The sequence below is a fragment of the Coptis chinensis genome, chromosome 8 (genome assembly GCF_015680905.1).
Source record: "Coptis chinensis isolate HL-2020 chromosome 8, ASM1568090v1, whole genome shotgun sequence".
NCBI classification, from domain to species: Eukaryota; Viridiplantae; Streptophyta; class Magnoliopsida; order Ranunculales; family Ranunculaceae; genus Coptis; species Coptis chinensis.
In genome coordinates this window covers 11,456,668-11,473,088 of record NC_141463.1, presented here as the reverse complement: position 1 = coordinate 11,473,088, position 16,421 = coordinate 11,456,668, and the positions used below count along the sequence as shown (strand labels likewise).

Sequence of the window (16,421 nt, the reverse complement as noted above, 5' to 3'; positions counted from 1 at the left end):
TTGACCTGGAAACCTAATAAATTTTCGCAATAAACTGGACATTGATACTTTCTAGGATTTCAAAGTTCTTAGACTACGTTATAGAAGGAGTATAAGCAACAATGCCACTCTTTCCATGTATGTTTCATACTTCCCAATGAGAGAGATGGTTTGTGGCCTCTTATGGAGATGGTGGGTTCTGATGCAATGTTCTTGACAATACTCAGAAGTTCATTTAGACAATCAGTACAAGTTGGAAGGTTCAACATACCCAAGTTTAATAAGAACACATCAGAAGTTGAAGCTTCAGTGAATCTCAAGGGCGTACCTAGGAACTTCACCAAAATGAAGTGTTCAACTCATGACGTTTGGATAAAAAACTCGAATTGAATGGACAATTTAGCCTTTATAGTTACTAAAAAGTGTGAAAAATCAAATATATTGACATCTTATCCCCTGCTACATTGAATGCAATAAAAGCGAAACCAATAAACCCCATGAAGTAACTGTTTTAATGACAAACTGGCATACATTTCGTCTTGCTACAAAGCTAAAACCGAAGCTCTGTTTTCCCAAATGACTTATTTATCATTAATCCTAATACATCACTAATACATACAGATGGTATGAAAACACAAAGGGTAGCGCACCTCAGACTGAGCTTCTAGGACAAGCCAAGGCGAAGTTTTAAGTAGCTAATGACAAGAGATGATGAAAGACTACAACGCAGTTGCAGATCAGACGGAATCAACAATTTGTACAGACTATCAGTCATAAGACAACATGCAACAATCAACCAGCATTCCCAAAATTTAACAAAAGAAGAAGTACTAATTAGCTCTCTAAACTCCTGTCTGAATCTGAGTGTTTGGTGATGTTCACTCCGCCATTCATTCTTGCACGTGCTTCTGCAAACATCCTTTGTTGCTCCGCCAATGCTTCTTCCTCTGTCATTTTTTCACCACTCCACTTTCCAGCTTTTGGGGAGTCCTGTGACAAATAATAATATTAAAGCATAAAAAATTGACCGCAATGTACAGATCCAACTGCGAAGAGAATTAAATAAGGTGAAAGAGTGTAAAAACAAACCATGGTCTCAAGCTTATGTTGTTCATATGCAGCATAGACATCCTCAATGTAATCTCCAAACCCAAGAACCTGATGTCAATACATCATCAAATAGCATGCAAAACTATACTAAAGAGAACTATAGGGTCCTCAATTCAATTTTGAGCTTGGTAAAGTTAAAAAGCTACAGATGGTGATTAAAATGTCGGTCACGCGATTTCTAACAAAAAGAACGAAAGAAACTGAAAAGGCATCTCATTAAAACAGACAAGCTGGAAGTATAAATGAAGATTTTTTTTATCAGGTAGAATAAGAAGATCTGTTCATATTTCATAACTGTGCTGCACAGAAACTTGCATGCTGTCCAGAGCATCTGAAGCATCAAAGGATCAGGTAATCCAAGGTGGAACTTCTGTACCATTCGGTAGGTTTCACAGAATTTATGATGCATATCGAATGATCTTTATAAGAAAATACATATATCTCGGTGCGTCTATATCTCAACTTGGAAGGGTGAACACATAAAGAAGCAACATCTTGAAACTATAAAAAGAGGTGACAAAGGTAGCACCCTTTCCTTATGGCTCCAAGGCAATACAGAGACGAAAAATTGCAAAAGCACGCACGTGATACAGCTCATCGGAAACCCTTAATTTACTTAGTCTCTTTCTCACTCAACGCCCAACAAAGACTCTTCCCACCCACCCCCAAACCATACACATTAAAACTTATTCATAAATTCCATAGATATTTCAAATGCTCTACACTTCCATTGGTACTTACACAGTTACACCAAATGTGAGACACTGAGACTGTGTGGCTAATAAGCAACAAGAAAAACCAGTTGTTACGGGAGCTGTACATCAATTTTCTAAGTGTTTTTGATTGCTGAGCTTATTAAGGTAATAACATCTTTATCCAAATAAGGAACTTATATAACATTACACACCTAATGACTCACCCTTACTATAAAGCCATCTAACGGCGAAAAACTAAAATATGTTTGATCCCTAGAAAAGAAACTCAAGTGAACCAAAAAGTTTGTAGGTTCACATAACTATGAATACAAATCTAAAGCAAATGAGAATTACATGCAAAAATAAATAAATAAATGAAAAATAGAAAATAGAAAATAGAAAAAAAATTGACAAACTCATTCAAGTCCAATAACCCTCTCCCTTAAATAAAAAAGCACACGTAAACACATAGTACTCAAACAACATGCCACACTACTTGTTCCAAACAGACCTAAATGAGATAAATATGACTTTTTAAGGCAAATTTCACTTTGATAAGCATATAGATGATCAGTCAGAACTTAGAGCCTTGAGTTAATAGTAAAGAGTGAAGACATAAGATGTGGGATGTAGCAACAACCTCTAGAGCCTTGAGAACATGCTCAGGTGCAATTGTTCTTTTGTCCTCTTTGCTGCATACCTCGTTGGATTCTGATGAAACGAGGTTTATAAATTCTGCATAAAACAAAAATAAATATATGAAGCAAGTTTAGATCCAAATTTATAACACAAAATTTGTTTCATAGTTAGAACGTTTATTCCCTAATCCCCCTTATATTCCCCTTTTCCTCGAAGGTGTTCAGTGTGCCTACTGGTCAAGAGTTGTGCCCAAGGTAGTGGGTTCGCTTCCCACCAAGTAAAATTTGCACACAGCAATACAATATTACAATCCATATCAAACAAAAACATAGTACTTCTATTTGAAGAAAACCCCAAGGGTGATCCTACACAAACGTGGCTCTCGTTTCCCACAACTGATTATTTCTTGAATGAGCAAGGAACAAACAAGTTGGGAGCAAGCACCCCTACTCTAAGATAAAAAGAACACGATTAAAATACCGTCTTTTAAATTTATATATTCATGTTCTTAAACAAGATAATCTTTCTGTCTTCTTCATGCTGATGTGACAAAGAAATTAAACAGCTCTTTATCCTCATTTTGTATATAAATTTTAACCAAAATCTACTTATAATCAAAATTTTCATTAAACATGATGTATTAACAGCGGATACCATGCACGCATGGGGGTAAAAAAGGAAATCATATATCAGGCAAGAATGCAATCTGTGTTTTCAAACGTTTTGAACGCACCTACACAACATTCAACAAGAAGGTCTTGTGCATCCCTAGCAACACGAACATCTTGTGGCAGCATCTCCTTAATAATCTTAAACATAGTCGCTGCACAGAAACAACAAACACACATGAATGTCACCTCACAAATTATAGCCGAAATAAACATAATGTCACATCAAATGTTGCACCCTTATTGGTCTGATGTGTTTGTTATAAGATGCATATAAGAGTTGCAAAAAGTGTCACCACCTGCAATACTCATCACTTTTGCCTCTAGGTTATCGAGTCCAGTTCATACGATGGCTAAAATAGTAATTATCATTGTTGCTTCTAGAAGCTCCTGTTTAACATAATGAAAGACTAAGACCACCACAAAAATCAAAATTAGTCCTATGTTTCTAATTTGGATATCGGAAAGTCTTTATCATGATAGTTTTTTCCCAGTATCAAACTATTAATGCCATAAAACCATCACACTATCAGTTCAATTCTAATTTCTCACCTTTCATAAGATATCTAAAACCATGAACTAAACCTATTATAAAAATTAGCTATCTATAACTACTCATCCAATGGTGGTCTGCTCCATGTAATCTAATAAGTAGGCTTCTATCGCTCAATAAGACCATTTCTATATTTAACTTATTATAATGGTATTTAACAAAATTTGTCACCTTTGGGCAGCGTGACATCTTCTTTCGACTTGCCAACAATATCCATCGACTCCATTCTGCAAACAAATACAACCAAAATATCAAAACCAAATAGACCAATTTTAACCTTTGCCCAATCGATCGACAGAATGTGAATTGATACCTACTAAATTTATTTAGGGCACAAAAGAAATTGGGAAAGAGAAGAAGAAAATTTCTGCTTAATTTACATATTTGCCCTTGGTCGTTTTATTAGTTATTTGTAGATTAGATTCTTTTCGAGTCCACGTCGTGGCAAGTTCTCATTTGAGCAAACACGTGTTTGGGCTTGATAAAGCCCAATTTATTAATAAAGTAAAGAATCATAATAAAAGTTTATTTTGTCACTAATAAATCAAATGAGTTGATATATATACAGATATTCAACCAGTGTTCCTCATGCCAGCAGCTATTCCATTGATTGTGATAAGCAATGCATCTCTAAGCTTATGGTTATCATCATCACATCTCAATCTCCTTAGTATCTCAACTTGTAATATGTTGATTGGGTTGAGGTACGGGAGTCTGCTTTCTATCAGTCTCCTCAAACTTTTGTTGTTGTCCGAGAGCTTCTCGTGCCCACTGATCACCAACACGAACTTCTCAGTAGTCATTAGCTCACTTCTCAGTTCATCACCAAGTTCTCTTCTACTGTCTGATACTAGCACTTCATCGTAATGCCTGGATATAGGGATGTCACTTTTTCCAAGTACCATCTCTATGAGATCTATAGTGGACTGGAAGAATGGCCATTCTTTGTACATTGCTTGCAAGTCTTCGGTATATCCCTGTTCGCATGCACCCTTTAGGCCAGCACCAACACCAAGCCAAGCAGGGAGAACAAATCTTGTCTGTGTCCATGCAAATACCCATGGTATTGCACGAAGATGTCCGATTCCTGTTGAATTCTTTCTACGTGCTGGTCTGCTTCCTATGTTGAGGAAACCAAGCTCAGCCTGTGGCGTAACCTCGTTAAAATAGGCAAGAAAGTCTGGGTTGTCATATACAATACTCCGATAATTGTTGCAACTGAATTTGGAAATTTCTTCCATAAGGTTACGCCAATTTTCTTCTCTAGGGGGGATTGGAGGCTGTAGCGTAGCAAGCAGCACGGCTGTTGTATAGATCTCCAGCTGCCTCACAGCCGTCTGTGGCAAACCGAACTTGGCCTGCACCATCTCACCTTGTTCTGTTGATCGGAGAGTACCCTGAACGTTTGTTAACGAACATCAGATGTATGTTTCAGGCATAGAAATGATAGTTGCAATCTCGCCCAAATATTGGAATTTAAAACATCATCTATCAGTGCAGTGTGTTCCTGTTAGCTGATAATAAGCATGCAAAAATCCATTAAGTGAATAGGAAAAGATCCATACTTAAAAGATATATTCTCACTTTCTCAGTAAGGCAACTATTGAAAATAGAGAGATCACGTTTTGGAATTAATTATGACCGAGTCAGACAAAAAGATATGTCTAAACAAAGGTTACAGAATTTCTAATTGAACGTGTTCTAATGAAGAGTGTAATGTTCAGTGGAAAAACCATTTGACGATTACTATAGACTTTTGAAGTCACGTAGTGTATTTCCTATCCTTATATATAATATATAGATAGATAGATTAAAAAGGATGCAATGACCATGAACAGAAGCGATTTTGAAAAAGGTAAGACCTGTGCTATTACTGAACGTTAGCTAGCAAAAGAATTATCTAGTAGTATCCAAGTTCTGCAACTGCATGATGGACCTACCATTACAGAACCAGGTGGTTGGGACTGAATGGCAAGATACGTGGGTCCACCACCACGTCCAATACTTCCTCCCCGTCCATGGAATAGTGTTACTTTGATGCCATACTCATTGCAGGTAGCCACAACGTCCTCTTGGGCTTTGTACAGTTCCCACGCTGCAGTGAAGCGGTCAACATCTTTTCCAGAATCTGAGTACCCAACCATTACCTGTCCACAATAACCCAGTGGAGTTACAGAAGTTTCATATGGCCTAGACAAAATTATCCCATTTATTTATGATGCGTACCTCTTGTTGTCCATTGTGGTTTTTTATGATGTGCTCCCGATACCAATCAATTGCTAACAACTTTCTGATCACTGAACCAGCTCCTCTCAAGTCCTTGACGGTTTCAAATAGAGGGACCACTCTCAACCTATAAGCAACCAAAGGGGTCAGGGTTTTCCTTCTCTTTTCTTTTTTGTTTTGTATGTATATGTATTACCGCACAAAAACTAAAATATGTTCTGTGGATCCTTCTAATCGATGAAGTGCATCAAAAAATCTATTTTCTGAACCTAGTCATTTCTGTTCAGCACATTCAAAAGCAAAATTTTCCACTATGACACTATCAATCTTGTTATTTCCAAGAGAGAAAATCCATTTCTGTTTGTCTCCTCCTCACTTATAATAGCAAGCTTGATATAGAAATAACAATGTATTTCAAAATCTACTAATTATTCCTATATACTCTGTTTGTCTCCTCCTCACTTATAATAGCAAGCTTGATATAGAAATAACAATGTATTTCAAAATCTACTAATTATTCCTATATACATTACATACCTCATATGCTGAGTTACATTGACACGGATAGGTGTGTGACCCACGGATACAAAGTGTCTGACACGGCGAAATATCAAAATTTGAGGTAAGTCACATACAATGTGTCTGACACGGACACGTGGATACATATCCGACACGGATTTTTTTCAAAATATGGCGTGTCCATGTAACATAGCTCGTATGTTATTTGTGAAGTTAGTGACTCTGGAAATGTTTAGTGCTTCTAACTATTGACCTGTGCAATTAAAAGGCATTAGCGCTTCCTAGGCGCTGGGATAAACCTAGGGCCTAGGCAACAGTAGGGACGAGCCTAAACCATAGGCACTGGGACTAGGCACATTTTTGCCTGCATAGCCATTGACTCCAAAAGATTGTAATAACCAAGTAGTGGCCAGTGAATGTGTCCGAAGAAGAGAGAGGAAGAAAGAGAGGTGGGGCTGGGTAAAGGTGTCAACTTACGTTCCACCAGGACATGGTCTCCCCATCTCCCCAGAAAGAGCAAGTCGAGCATCTTTCTGTAAGAGCTCCACAGCCAATACATCACTGGCCTGCCAATTGTCATGTAGAACTCAGACTGTCGTTAGTTTCAAAATAGAAGGTAAATGGACTGGGAATTAATGATTTACTTATGTAGGACGAAAAAGAGATACTGAACAGGCATTACTATTCAAGCACGTAGTAGATGGTTCACATCAGTGGAACCACAAATCCGAGAAAAATAGCAAGTACGTACATTGGAGGCCATGGAAATCACATATGCTCCAAGTGCATCACTTCCTAGTTCAGCAGCAACACGGAAAGTCTCCAAGACCTCTTTCACTTCGGGAACAACCTGAGATTCTCAAATTATAGTACTAAGGAAAAAAGGAAAGTCTATACATATGCACAATTTTCAACAGCGTCATAAGATGACATAGTTTAACTCTCTAAATACTTGACTGATTAGAGAACTTCAACAACTCATTGCATATCCCATACTTTTGTTCTTTAAGTGCTTAAGTTTGTTTACTTAACCTTACAAAAAAAGATGGCCACAAATGGATTACAAGGATAATATATTGGAGTATACAAGGATAATACAAGATGTGCATACCTCTATTGTATGTGGAACAAGAGGCCGCTTGCCCTGGAGTTCTCTAGTCAAAAACTCCAGTTTTCTTTGTTCATCCCACTCACTATATGCACCCATATCCAAATACTTAGTAACTGCATCCACTGTTTCAGTATGCTTGCTAGATTCCTGGTGCATGTTAAGACTATAAGTCAAGCACCCTACTGATTATCCAAAAAAGATCTCAGCTTACTGGAAAAAATAAAAATCACCTGACGCAGATCAAGCTTCATTAATCCCATCCCAAAGGTGGCAACTCTTCTAATGAGGTCCCCTAGCCGACCATCCGCTAGGACACCAGAACCACATGATTGCTACAAGGCCATTGCAGATAATGCATCAGATATGTATATGCAAGCAATCTAAGATTCTAAGTAGCTATACCAGGGACATCTAAGGATAAGGAAATCGACGTGATTTTAGTCAATGAATACCAGGGAGTCATAACACAAAAGTAGTGGTTCCAGAAGTTGATCGGAAGTTTCATAGTAATCCAAAACATCAAGGTCACAAGGAAGATCCTCTAGCAGAAGTTCTAGTCGTCTTCTTGTTCCTGCAAGCTATAATCATTGTATAGAACATACGTTAGAAAGAATATAGAAAAATATAAATTTTGAACTAACAAAATTATAGAGTTAGAGTAACAAATTCAGAATATATCCACAGGATATATTGAAGTACGGATATGAGGCCTGTCCAATGTGGGCAGAGATCTAAATAGTTTTCTGAAAAGTATCTTGTCCTTTAAAAATCATATCATTTACGTAATAGACCCATGAACATTGTCATTTATGCTGATAAGAATTAAGAATTTCAACCTTTTCTTTTACACTTTGTAGAACAATTCTATAAGGAGCTATTCCAGGAAGTTGAGGCACGCTTGGGTCTAGAAGCTTTGCGAAGCTGGAGCTGCCTGTTGTTTTAGACTCCGCAAACCGTTTCCTCCTGGCAAGAAGTTGACTAGAGCTGAAAGAACTAGATTTTTCTATTACTGGTGCCTGAATACTGCTAGAAGCTTTGCTGCCAATAGCTAGCTCTGCATCTCGAACAGGAAGTTCAGCAGAACCACCATTCTATGATCATATATAAGATAATGTTTGTGTTAGTATGATACTATGATATTGCTATAGCTAATATATTACAGAAATTCATCAAGTTCATATAAAGAAAGTGAGCAGAAAAATACTACGTATATCAAATTTGTTTTACCTGATGATTCAGTGCTATGTAGTTCTCAGGAAATTCTGGTCCTGGATAATGAGATTCCCCCCTTTCATATTCTACATTGAAAAATAAAAGCTGTAAGGAAATGACCATTCATTTACCCTTTGAGTTCACATGAGTGTAAAGCAGTGGAGAAATTGGCGAAGAAAAAATAATAATAATAACAAAAGTTCGGGGTGCTCTGCAGTTTGGGTAATAAGCAGGTCTCTGGATCAATTCAGGTCATATTCCAATGGAACTGTCTCAAGTTAGTTTGTCCAAGTACCTTATAAATAACTTCATGTGATTGAGCTGGGTGGGTACAGAAAACTCCTAGATTGAATACGACTAGGAATTTTTAGTTTTCTTACTCGGATTTGCTTCGAAGACTTCCTTATGGGTCTAGCATCTTGCACAGTGCATTATAGGCATTGTTACAAAGCCACGTAGGTACCAGTCAGTCAGTCAGTCAGTCAGTTGGACTTTGTCATGGTTGCAAGGTGTAGTTTTATGGGAGGTTAAGAATTTGCACTGACAAATTCATAATACCAATTCATAAACATGTGGGTATATATAGTAAATTCAAGTTCTTGCACTACATTCTTTTTTGCTTTCCTTTCCTTTCCTTTTCATTTTTTCCTATCTCATTTCACTTCATGACAGGATAGGTAGATAATGTAGATAATGTGCTTCTTTTATAACACTCAAAGAAATGGACAAGGAAATCCTAATAATAGAGACTTCCTTTGTTCGGATTGACTTCTTTATAATTAATAAATCACAAAATTACTCTTCATGCTAAGACACAAGCAAAAGACAGTGAGAAGTGATGTGGAAATTTGCATTATCTATTAAAGACCATGCTATGTACTTGGAGGCGGCCTATCCATGTATCGATACCATGTTCAGAACTTAAATCAGACATACTTGCACAAGATGGCAAATCTGCATGAGATGGAAGTTTCCTTGGCAAGGTAAAAGCTTGTTGACTGGAAGGCTTTGACTGATTTCTGTCATGCCTTACCTCTGACGCAATCTCTGCAGTAAAATGTACAAAACAATTATACATGCGAGCTAATAAACAGCTTCTGTCTGTCAAGATTGATTCTTGCTTAATGGAAATTTAGTGAAAGTCTAAGCAATTTATCAACTTGACAGAAAAGAAAAAACCTTATATAAATGCATCTTATGTCAAAGTATCCATAAACGTGCTAAATTTAGCCAAAAAAATTATAATAGAAAGAAAGAAAGAAAGAAAGTGAGTAAGAAAGAAAGATAACAAAGGAAAAAAAAAACACTTGGGACAATGTCCTAGATCAATATCTAACAGGTTTAACCACCAACTCTAGTCTTCCAATTTCTCAAACGGGTCACTGTCACGATGTTCAATTATTTGTCTCAAATTTACACCAAAAGTAAGCACCAATATAATCATTGAACAAAGTTGTATTACCTACTAATTATAAGTTGGTTTCAGGTATTACATATCATAGAATCATTGTTTACAAACTTAATTTGTCCGAATCAGCCACTGCGTTCTTTCATGATCTTGAATTGCATAACCATTTAGACCCACAAGGACTTTGGAGCTTTCTATAACCTTAAATATAGCCTAGAAAGAAAAGTCGCTTGTTCCAATGAAAAATAGTACTAATAGGAATAAGATTCTTGGATACATGGGCAAACCTTTTTGTAGAATCTCATGTGCAAGTCTCGTCAAACTATCAGTGCACTTTTTCATAGAGAGCTCAAATTTCAGGCTGTCAACTTCCCGAATATAGAGATCGATTGCCATCCACCGTGATAAAAGAGAGACATCTTTTGTAACCTGCAATTGCATCATAGGGTTACAACGTGAAAGCCTAAACCTGAAAATTTTAAATCTTGTTGTATTGGGTTGTAAGTACTGAGATAGTGAGGTAAGCAGTGGGAAACTACTGTTACAATTCTTGGATAACTGTGTTCGATCTTCACATTTGAGGACAAATAGGATTATAGGAGACTTCTGATTAACTTGGACCTGAGATGCTTTATTTTGATTGGTCTAGACTCTAGACCCTTACAAATTCTTATCGGGAAAAGCTGTTGTCTGAAAAGCAGAGTTCCCTTCTTAAAGAGGACTTTTCTCCCCATTTGAGCTAGCCAGTGTCCCCAGTTTTCTCTCAGTTTACCCACATCATCCATCACAACGATAGCAGTGTCCCAAAATGATTCCTCTATTCTGCAGTATACAAAATATTGTTTGTCTCGGGTTATCCCTATTTTGGTTGCATGGGCTAGATTAGTGCAATTCATCGACTTGAACATACATATCAAAATTTACACAAGGACACCAAGTCGGCAACAATTTTCTTCAGCTCATTTTGGCTTAACAAAGGCCAAGTACTATAGCAAAATGATTACTTGGGAGAAACGTGGACGCGGAAGCAAACATTAGTGAATATTTCGCTCCCACATGTTCTCTTTCTTTCTCATCCTCTGATAAGGGCCAGAAAGTGAAGTCGAGTTATAAGAAAGTCATATCCGTTTATTACACAGTAGACAGTCTCCTTTTCATTTCTATCGAATCACACGGGTCCCGTATTGTTTTGCCTCATTCCCTACCTCTTCTTGCATATTTACTCTCCTATAATCAATTCAATTTTTTCAGTTCATGTAAGAAGGGCTTTTAATCTTTCTTTATCTATCAGCTAGGAAGGAATACTCAGACCCAAGGTATAGGCAAACAGTTGGTTAATTTGGTCAAACGTTCGTCTTAGGGTATCAAACCAATCCAGGCATACTTTAGAATTTGTTAGTTAATAGTGAACAAATTGTTTTAAGAACTAAATAAGTTAATTCAAAGCGTAGAAAGCCTCACCTTTGCAGTGACATTAGGATTTCCATCTCGATCGCCTCCCATCCAAGAACCAAACTTTATTGGTGTGCAAGTCAAGGGAAGTGGCTTTCCAGTATGCTGAAAAAAAGAAAGAAAGAGCTGAGTGAAACACTACTCCAAAAGAATGAGAAACCTATAGCAAATATCACATATTCGCAGCACAGTAGCATCAGAGTTACCAGCATAGCAATGAGAAAATAAGTTCCAATAGCCAAACAATTGGGCATGATCAAAAGATTCTACACAAAAATATATATGAATGAAACAACTTAAGGTGATGTATAGCCCTTCACAGAACCTGGCAGATGGATTGCATGCGCAAGCCAACCCACGAAGAGTATGATGTGGCTCAGTTAGATCCAGGTAACCTGGAGCTGAAGTGTGTACCTTCTTAAGAGCATTGCTGACACGCCGCAGATAACGGGGCACTGCTCGCCAAAGGGATTGCTCCACAATGTGTAAACCTGAGTGTGAAGACAAACATCTATTATACAAGAAGAACCAAAAACAGAAGATAGAACATTATCTCAACTCAGTAGTTTACCAGCCCTAGCTTCATCTACTGGAGTGGGCTTGTGGCGCCTGAGCTCATCAGTCTGCCATATTGCAGTAATCTCTCTCACCTACCATTATCAAACAAGTCATGGGTGAAAATTGCATAAAATCTAAACCAAGTCTTCCATGACAATAGTTAATGATAGGTATGTACCAAATCTTCAATCAACATATCTCTATCTTCATGGCTAAGATCAGCGCGAGCGTTGTACTCCAACAGGTACTGCAAGCAAAAGATATCTTTTATAAATTTAAACAATGTGTTAGCGTAAATCGATTACTACAAACTATACCACCATACTAATCATCTTACAGCGATTCTGATGTGTTTGTACTGCAAGGTGCGCCGGTTTTATCTGTGTGGGGTGAGCTGTAAGAACAATCTCCACCACCTGCAGCAAAAACTGATCAACACCACAACCAATTACCTCTTCAATTTAGGAAAAGAAAAAGGAAAAACAAACCTGTTTACAGACTGTGTCATAGAGATCTTCGGGAGCAATCCCACTATGTATCAACTTATTAAAGATATCGTCACAAGATTTAGACAAAAAGGGTACATTTCGCGCCTTACGTACACTGTATGCAAACATTAAAGATATCTCAAGTCATGCAAGTAAAAAATAGAAAACAGATCAAGTGGATGCCTGTACTAATTAGCCAAGAAGTAGTGTAATACAATCAGATTACCGGTGGTGGGTTTCGGCAATAGTCATGAGATTGAGATAATGACTGAATGCTCTAGCCAGTGTAAGAGCATCTTCTAGTGTCATATTTGATATCTCCGACTTTAACTGCTTTTCAAGCACCTCTGCCGTGTCTTCAATCCCTGCCGTCCTCATATTGAGAGCACTCTTAACAGAACATGCCCAATTCATCAGTTCAGTAAACATCAAACTAATGAAGAAATAGGAGGAAAAGACGAATGCCCACATCTCAAAACAAAACACTATACACATAGGGTAACATTGCAGATTTAATTTAGTAGTACTCAAGTTCTTAGATCAACAAAATTTCGGCAAGTATAAAACAGAGTAAAAAAGATCAAGTGCAAGGAAAAGTGCAACACCAACGTTTCAAACAGCAAATTAGACAACATATAGAGACAATTCAAATAAAAATAAGAAAAACTCAAAGTGCAAAATAAACAGAAGGTTGAAAAAATAGTGGAAAGCATATCATAACACCATAACACATGTATGGCAAGATGCAAAAGAATGTAGCATTTCCCCATGTATACAATGAACTATATGTAATGAAAAGAAGGAAGATAAAGTATATGCATACCTGAGCAAGGATCCTAATCTTTTCAATCTTTTCCATGACTTGAGGACCAACTTCTCTTTGAAGAACGTCATTGAGAAGGCTTCCAAGTAACCTGCAATCATCATCAAGGCTTTGGAAAGAGATTTCTTCAGCAATATCATCTGTTGTGTCAGTCATTGTAAAAAAACACTAACACACACGGAGAAGAGAGAGTGAATATGAAACAAAAAAGGTGGTGCAAGAGAGAGAGATGTGAAGAGTTCAAAAGACGGGGCATAGTTTTAGCCTTTAGTAACTGCATCACGTAGAACATGGAGAGGATGCAAAGTGGCAGTTTGAAACCGTGTTTAGTGGTGAATCATATCCTCTTTTTTCTCATTGTGTAATGGAATATGTCAATTGCATGCAAAATTGTTTGCAAGTAATGGTGTTTCAATCTTGGAATCTGGATTAATTGTGAACATTTTTTAGTCCTGTACAGCCAGTCTACCAGTTAGTGTGATACCGAAAGTCCGTAAGACCCAGCTATGCACATTTGGATGAGACAGGTTCAAGTTTTTATGTGTTGGTGTACCACTAGACAGGTTCAAGTGTTCAACCCTACGAAAGAAAATAATTCCAGTATTTGGGGAAATCGATATTAATTAGGTCATAACTTCATATATTGATTGAGTGTAATGTAACGAAATTGTTGGACTCGAATCACCAGTGACCAAGACCATTTAGCGCCGTCTATAATCTTACTACTATAATGAGCAATAATTCTACACTGACACATAGAATTTGACACAGTTGACCAACAGAGTATCGTGGCATTACAACATCAATGTTGCATTATGAAAAATCATCACTGCAACATCAATGTTGTATCGAGAAGTACCACTGCAACGTGAATGTTGCACCATGAAAACTAATATTGCCATGAAAAATCAATAGAATAGATGGTTTGCTATGAAGAAAAGATGAGAATCGCAAAATAAAAATGGAAAAAATGATAATGGAAAGAGAAGAAGTGTTTTAAAAGAGATAAAAGAGATTTTTGTCTTTTATTTTCACCACTGCACAACCTACACTGCCGATTTACTATTTTACTCCTACTACATTTTTATGATTTTATTTAATTTGATGGAGTGAAAGTACAATAGATATTTTGTGGAATCAATTTAACTTCTAAAACTTGATCTACCAATGAAACGTCTCATAGTCAAATCACAAATTCAGAGTGACAAAAACTGTACTCACCTCCTGGCTCCCCCCTGCCATGGCTGTATACCACTATTTTCGGCAAGGGTAAAACAGTAAAAGTGCGCCATGCCGTTCCACACTTCCACTTGGATTCGTATGGTAGTTTCATACTTATTGGTGCATTTTAGAGAAATGTGGTTCTTGAATTCATGAGCATTACCAGACTCAGCAACTTGCTACAATCACTTTGTTATTAATTACTTCTTAATGTTTATTTAATTGACTAATGGAATCATTTTTTTAAATTATAGTTATTAGCTTAATCGCCGTTTGTTAATTGAATTATATACAACGTAGTTTCTCTTGCAACTGTATGTTATTTTATCTTTGATTCAATGTATATTAACAATACAGAGCAGTGTATGGCCCATCCTACGGCTCTAACAATGTTTTTTTGGCTTGTGACGTGGACAATATAACTCATACCGGATCGTGTGCTGTTTTACACATCAACATCTACCCTCATTAGATCTAACTCTCCCGACTGTCTCTCTCTTCTCACTCTCTCTCTTTGGCTTTTAGGTGTTGTCGCTCCCTCACTCTCTCTCTATCACAGCTCTGCTCATCAGGTAAGAACCATATATTGGGTCGACTTTTTATATTGGTGTCGACTGTTGCTCCCTCAAACAGCATTCGACACCAATATAAACCAAAAAGACAATATTGGGTCAATTTTTTCCCTGATTTGCCTCACTCAGGTGTGTCTAACTCCTTCCCCATCTTGTCTATTTCACTTTCTAATTCCTTTATTCTATGCATGAAGACGAACCACCTATTTTTTTCTACCAAAAGGACCCACCTTTTCGATTTACCCCCACAAGCTTGAATTTTTAAGGGGTTTAGGTTTTAGTCCTACTTATAATAGCGATATTAGGCTTTGATACATTTATACTTGAAAATTAGACTTTAGTCCAACTTTTGTCTTGTATTTTGCTTAATACCTAGAATACTCTTACACGTGCGTCTCACATGTTTGATTAATTTTAGGACCAAAGCCTAATATCGCTACTATAAATATGACCAAAGCCTAAATATCCCTAATTTCAGGCATATAAAAGGGATAGATTTCCACTATCTTTTGTTGTTGCTGCAACACAAGCAACAGTCGTTGCTTTGTTAGACTTACAAGCCATGGAAGAGGTACTATGTTTGGTGGAGGTGGAGAAAGATGGGCTACTGTGAAGATTCGAACTGTATTTAGAGGATTCTTGGTATTATTTTATTGATGTTTTAGTGTTTAGTTCATCTCATTCCATTCTACTTGTTCACTTTCTTCATGGGTGTTTGTGACTTTTGATTGGTGATGAATATTTAGTCATAGATTGTTTTTCATTGGTTTGTTTAATTTTCTCTATTCAAAGATCATCCGCGGATAGCTTTTGGTTTAGCTCTGATTGGTGTCCTTTAATTTCTCTATTTTTAATCTGATTTAAATTGTATTTCAGGCAAGAAAAGCTCATAGAGCTTTAAAAGGACTAGTTAAACTACAAGCTCTTGTAAGAGGTTATCTTGTGAGGAAACAAGCTACTAGAGACCAAAGATAGTGGAAATCGATACTTGCAGGCCTAAATCACGGTCACGAAGAACCAACACCGACACTTCAATGTCGGAATCTGGTGAAGATCCATCATATCAAACGATCTCCTCTCCACTTCCATGCCATATGCCAGCTCGTCTATCAATACCCGAAGGCTGACATTATCATCAGACTTCGATTGGGGATTCAATGGGGATGAATGTAGGTTCTCAACTGCAC

General features: G+C 37.2%; 3 protein-coding genes across 5 annotated transcripts; all 3 read right to left on the bottom strand.

Moving 5' to 3' along the window:
• Positions 1-470: 470 nt before the first annotated feature.
• On the bottom strand, positions 471-4,359 carry LOC147479948 (protein Dr1 homolog). Of its 3 annotated transcripts, none has more exons than XM_086578264.1 (6): positions 4,222-4,359; positions 3,816-3,871; positions 3,157-3,246; positions 2,425-2,519; positions 1,069-1,137; positions 471-969 (listed from the first exon to the last, which is right to left on the bottom strand). In XM_086578264.1, exons 2-6 carry the CDS (start codon positions 3,868-3,870, stop codon positions 814-816), a joined length of 465 nt encoding a protein of 154 aa, XP_086434390.1. In that variant the 5' UTR covers position 3,871; positions 4,222-4,359; the 3' UTR covers positions 471-813. The 3 variants fall into 3 exon arrangements, with proteins under 3 accessions (XP_086434390.1, XP_086434389.1, XP_086434391.1); XM_086578263.1 differs by lacking the exon at positions 4,222-4,359 and adding an exon at positions 3,958-4,069; XM_086578265.1 differs by lacking the exon at positions 4,222-4,359 and adding an exon at positions 3,962-4,035.
• On the bottom strand, positions 4,217-12,377 carry LOC147479947 (phosphoenolpyruvate carboxylase 4-like). Its single transcript, XM_086578262.1, has 16 exons — positions 12,309-12,377; positions 12,144-12,222; positions 11,987-12,063; positions 11,582-11,677; positions 10,408-10,549; positions 9,649-9,759; positions 8,728-8,798; positions 8,337-8,591; positions 7,953-8,078; positions 7,731-7,832; positions 7,501-7,647; positions 7,141-7,239; positions 6,867-6,955; positions 5,871-5,997; positions 5,585-5,791; positions 4,217-5,041 (listed from the first exon to the last, which is right to left on the bottom strand). The coding sequence occupies exons 1-16, from the start codon at positions 12,324-12,326 to the stop codon at positions 4,217-4,219; spliced, it is 2,571 nt and encodes an 856-aa protein (XP_086434388.1). The 5' UTR covers positions 12,327-12,377.
• LOC147479946 (uncharacterized) lies at positions 12,339-14,908 on the bottom strand. The gene is made up of 5 exons (XM_086578266.1): positions 14,663-14,908; positions 13,442-13,532; positions 12,845-13,006; positions 12,468-12,546; positions 12,339-12,377 (listed from the first exon to the last, which is right to left on the bottom strand). The coding sequence occupies exons 1-4, from the start codon at positions 14,772-14,774 to the stop codon at positions 12,507-12,509; spliced, it is 405 nt and encodes a 134-aa protein (XP_086434392.1). The 5' UTR covers positions 14,775-14,908; the 3' UTR covers positions 12,339-12,377; positions 12,468-12,506.
• Between the last annotated feature and the right edge of the window lie 1,513 nt (positions 14,909-16,421).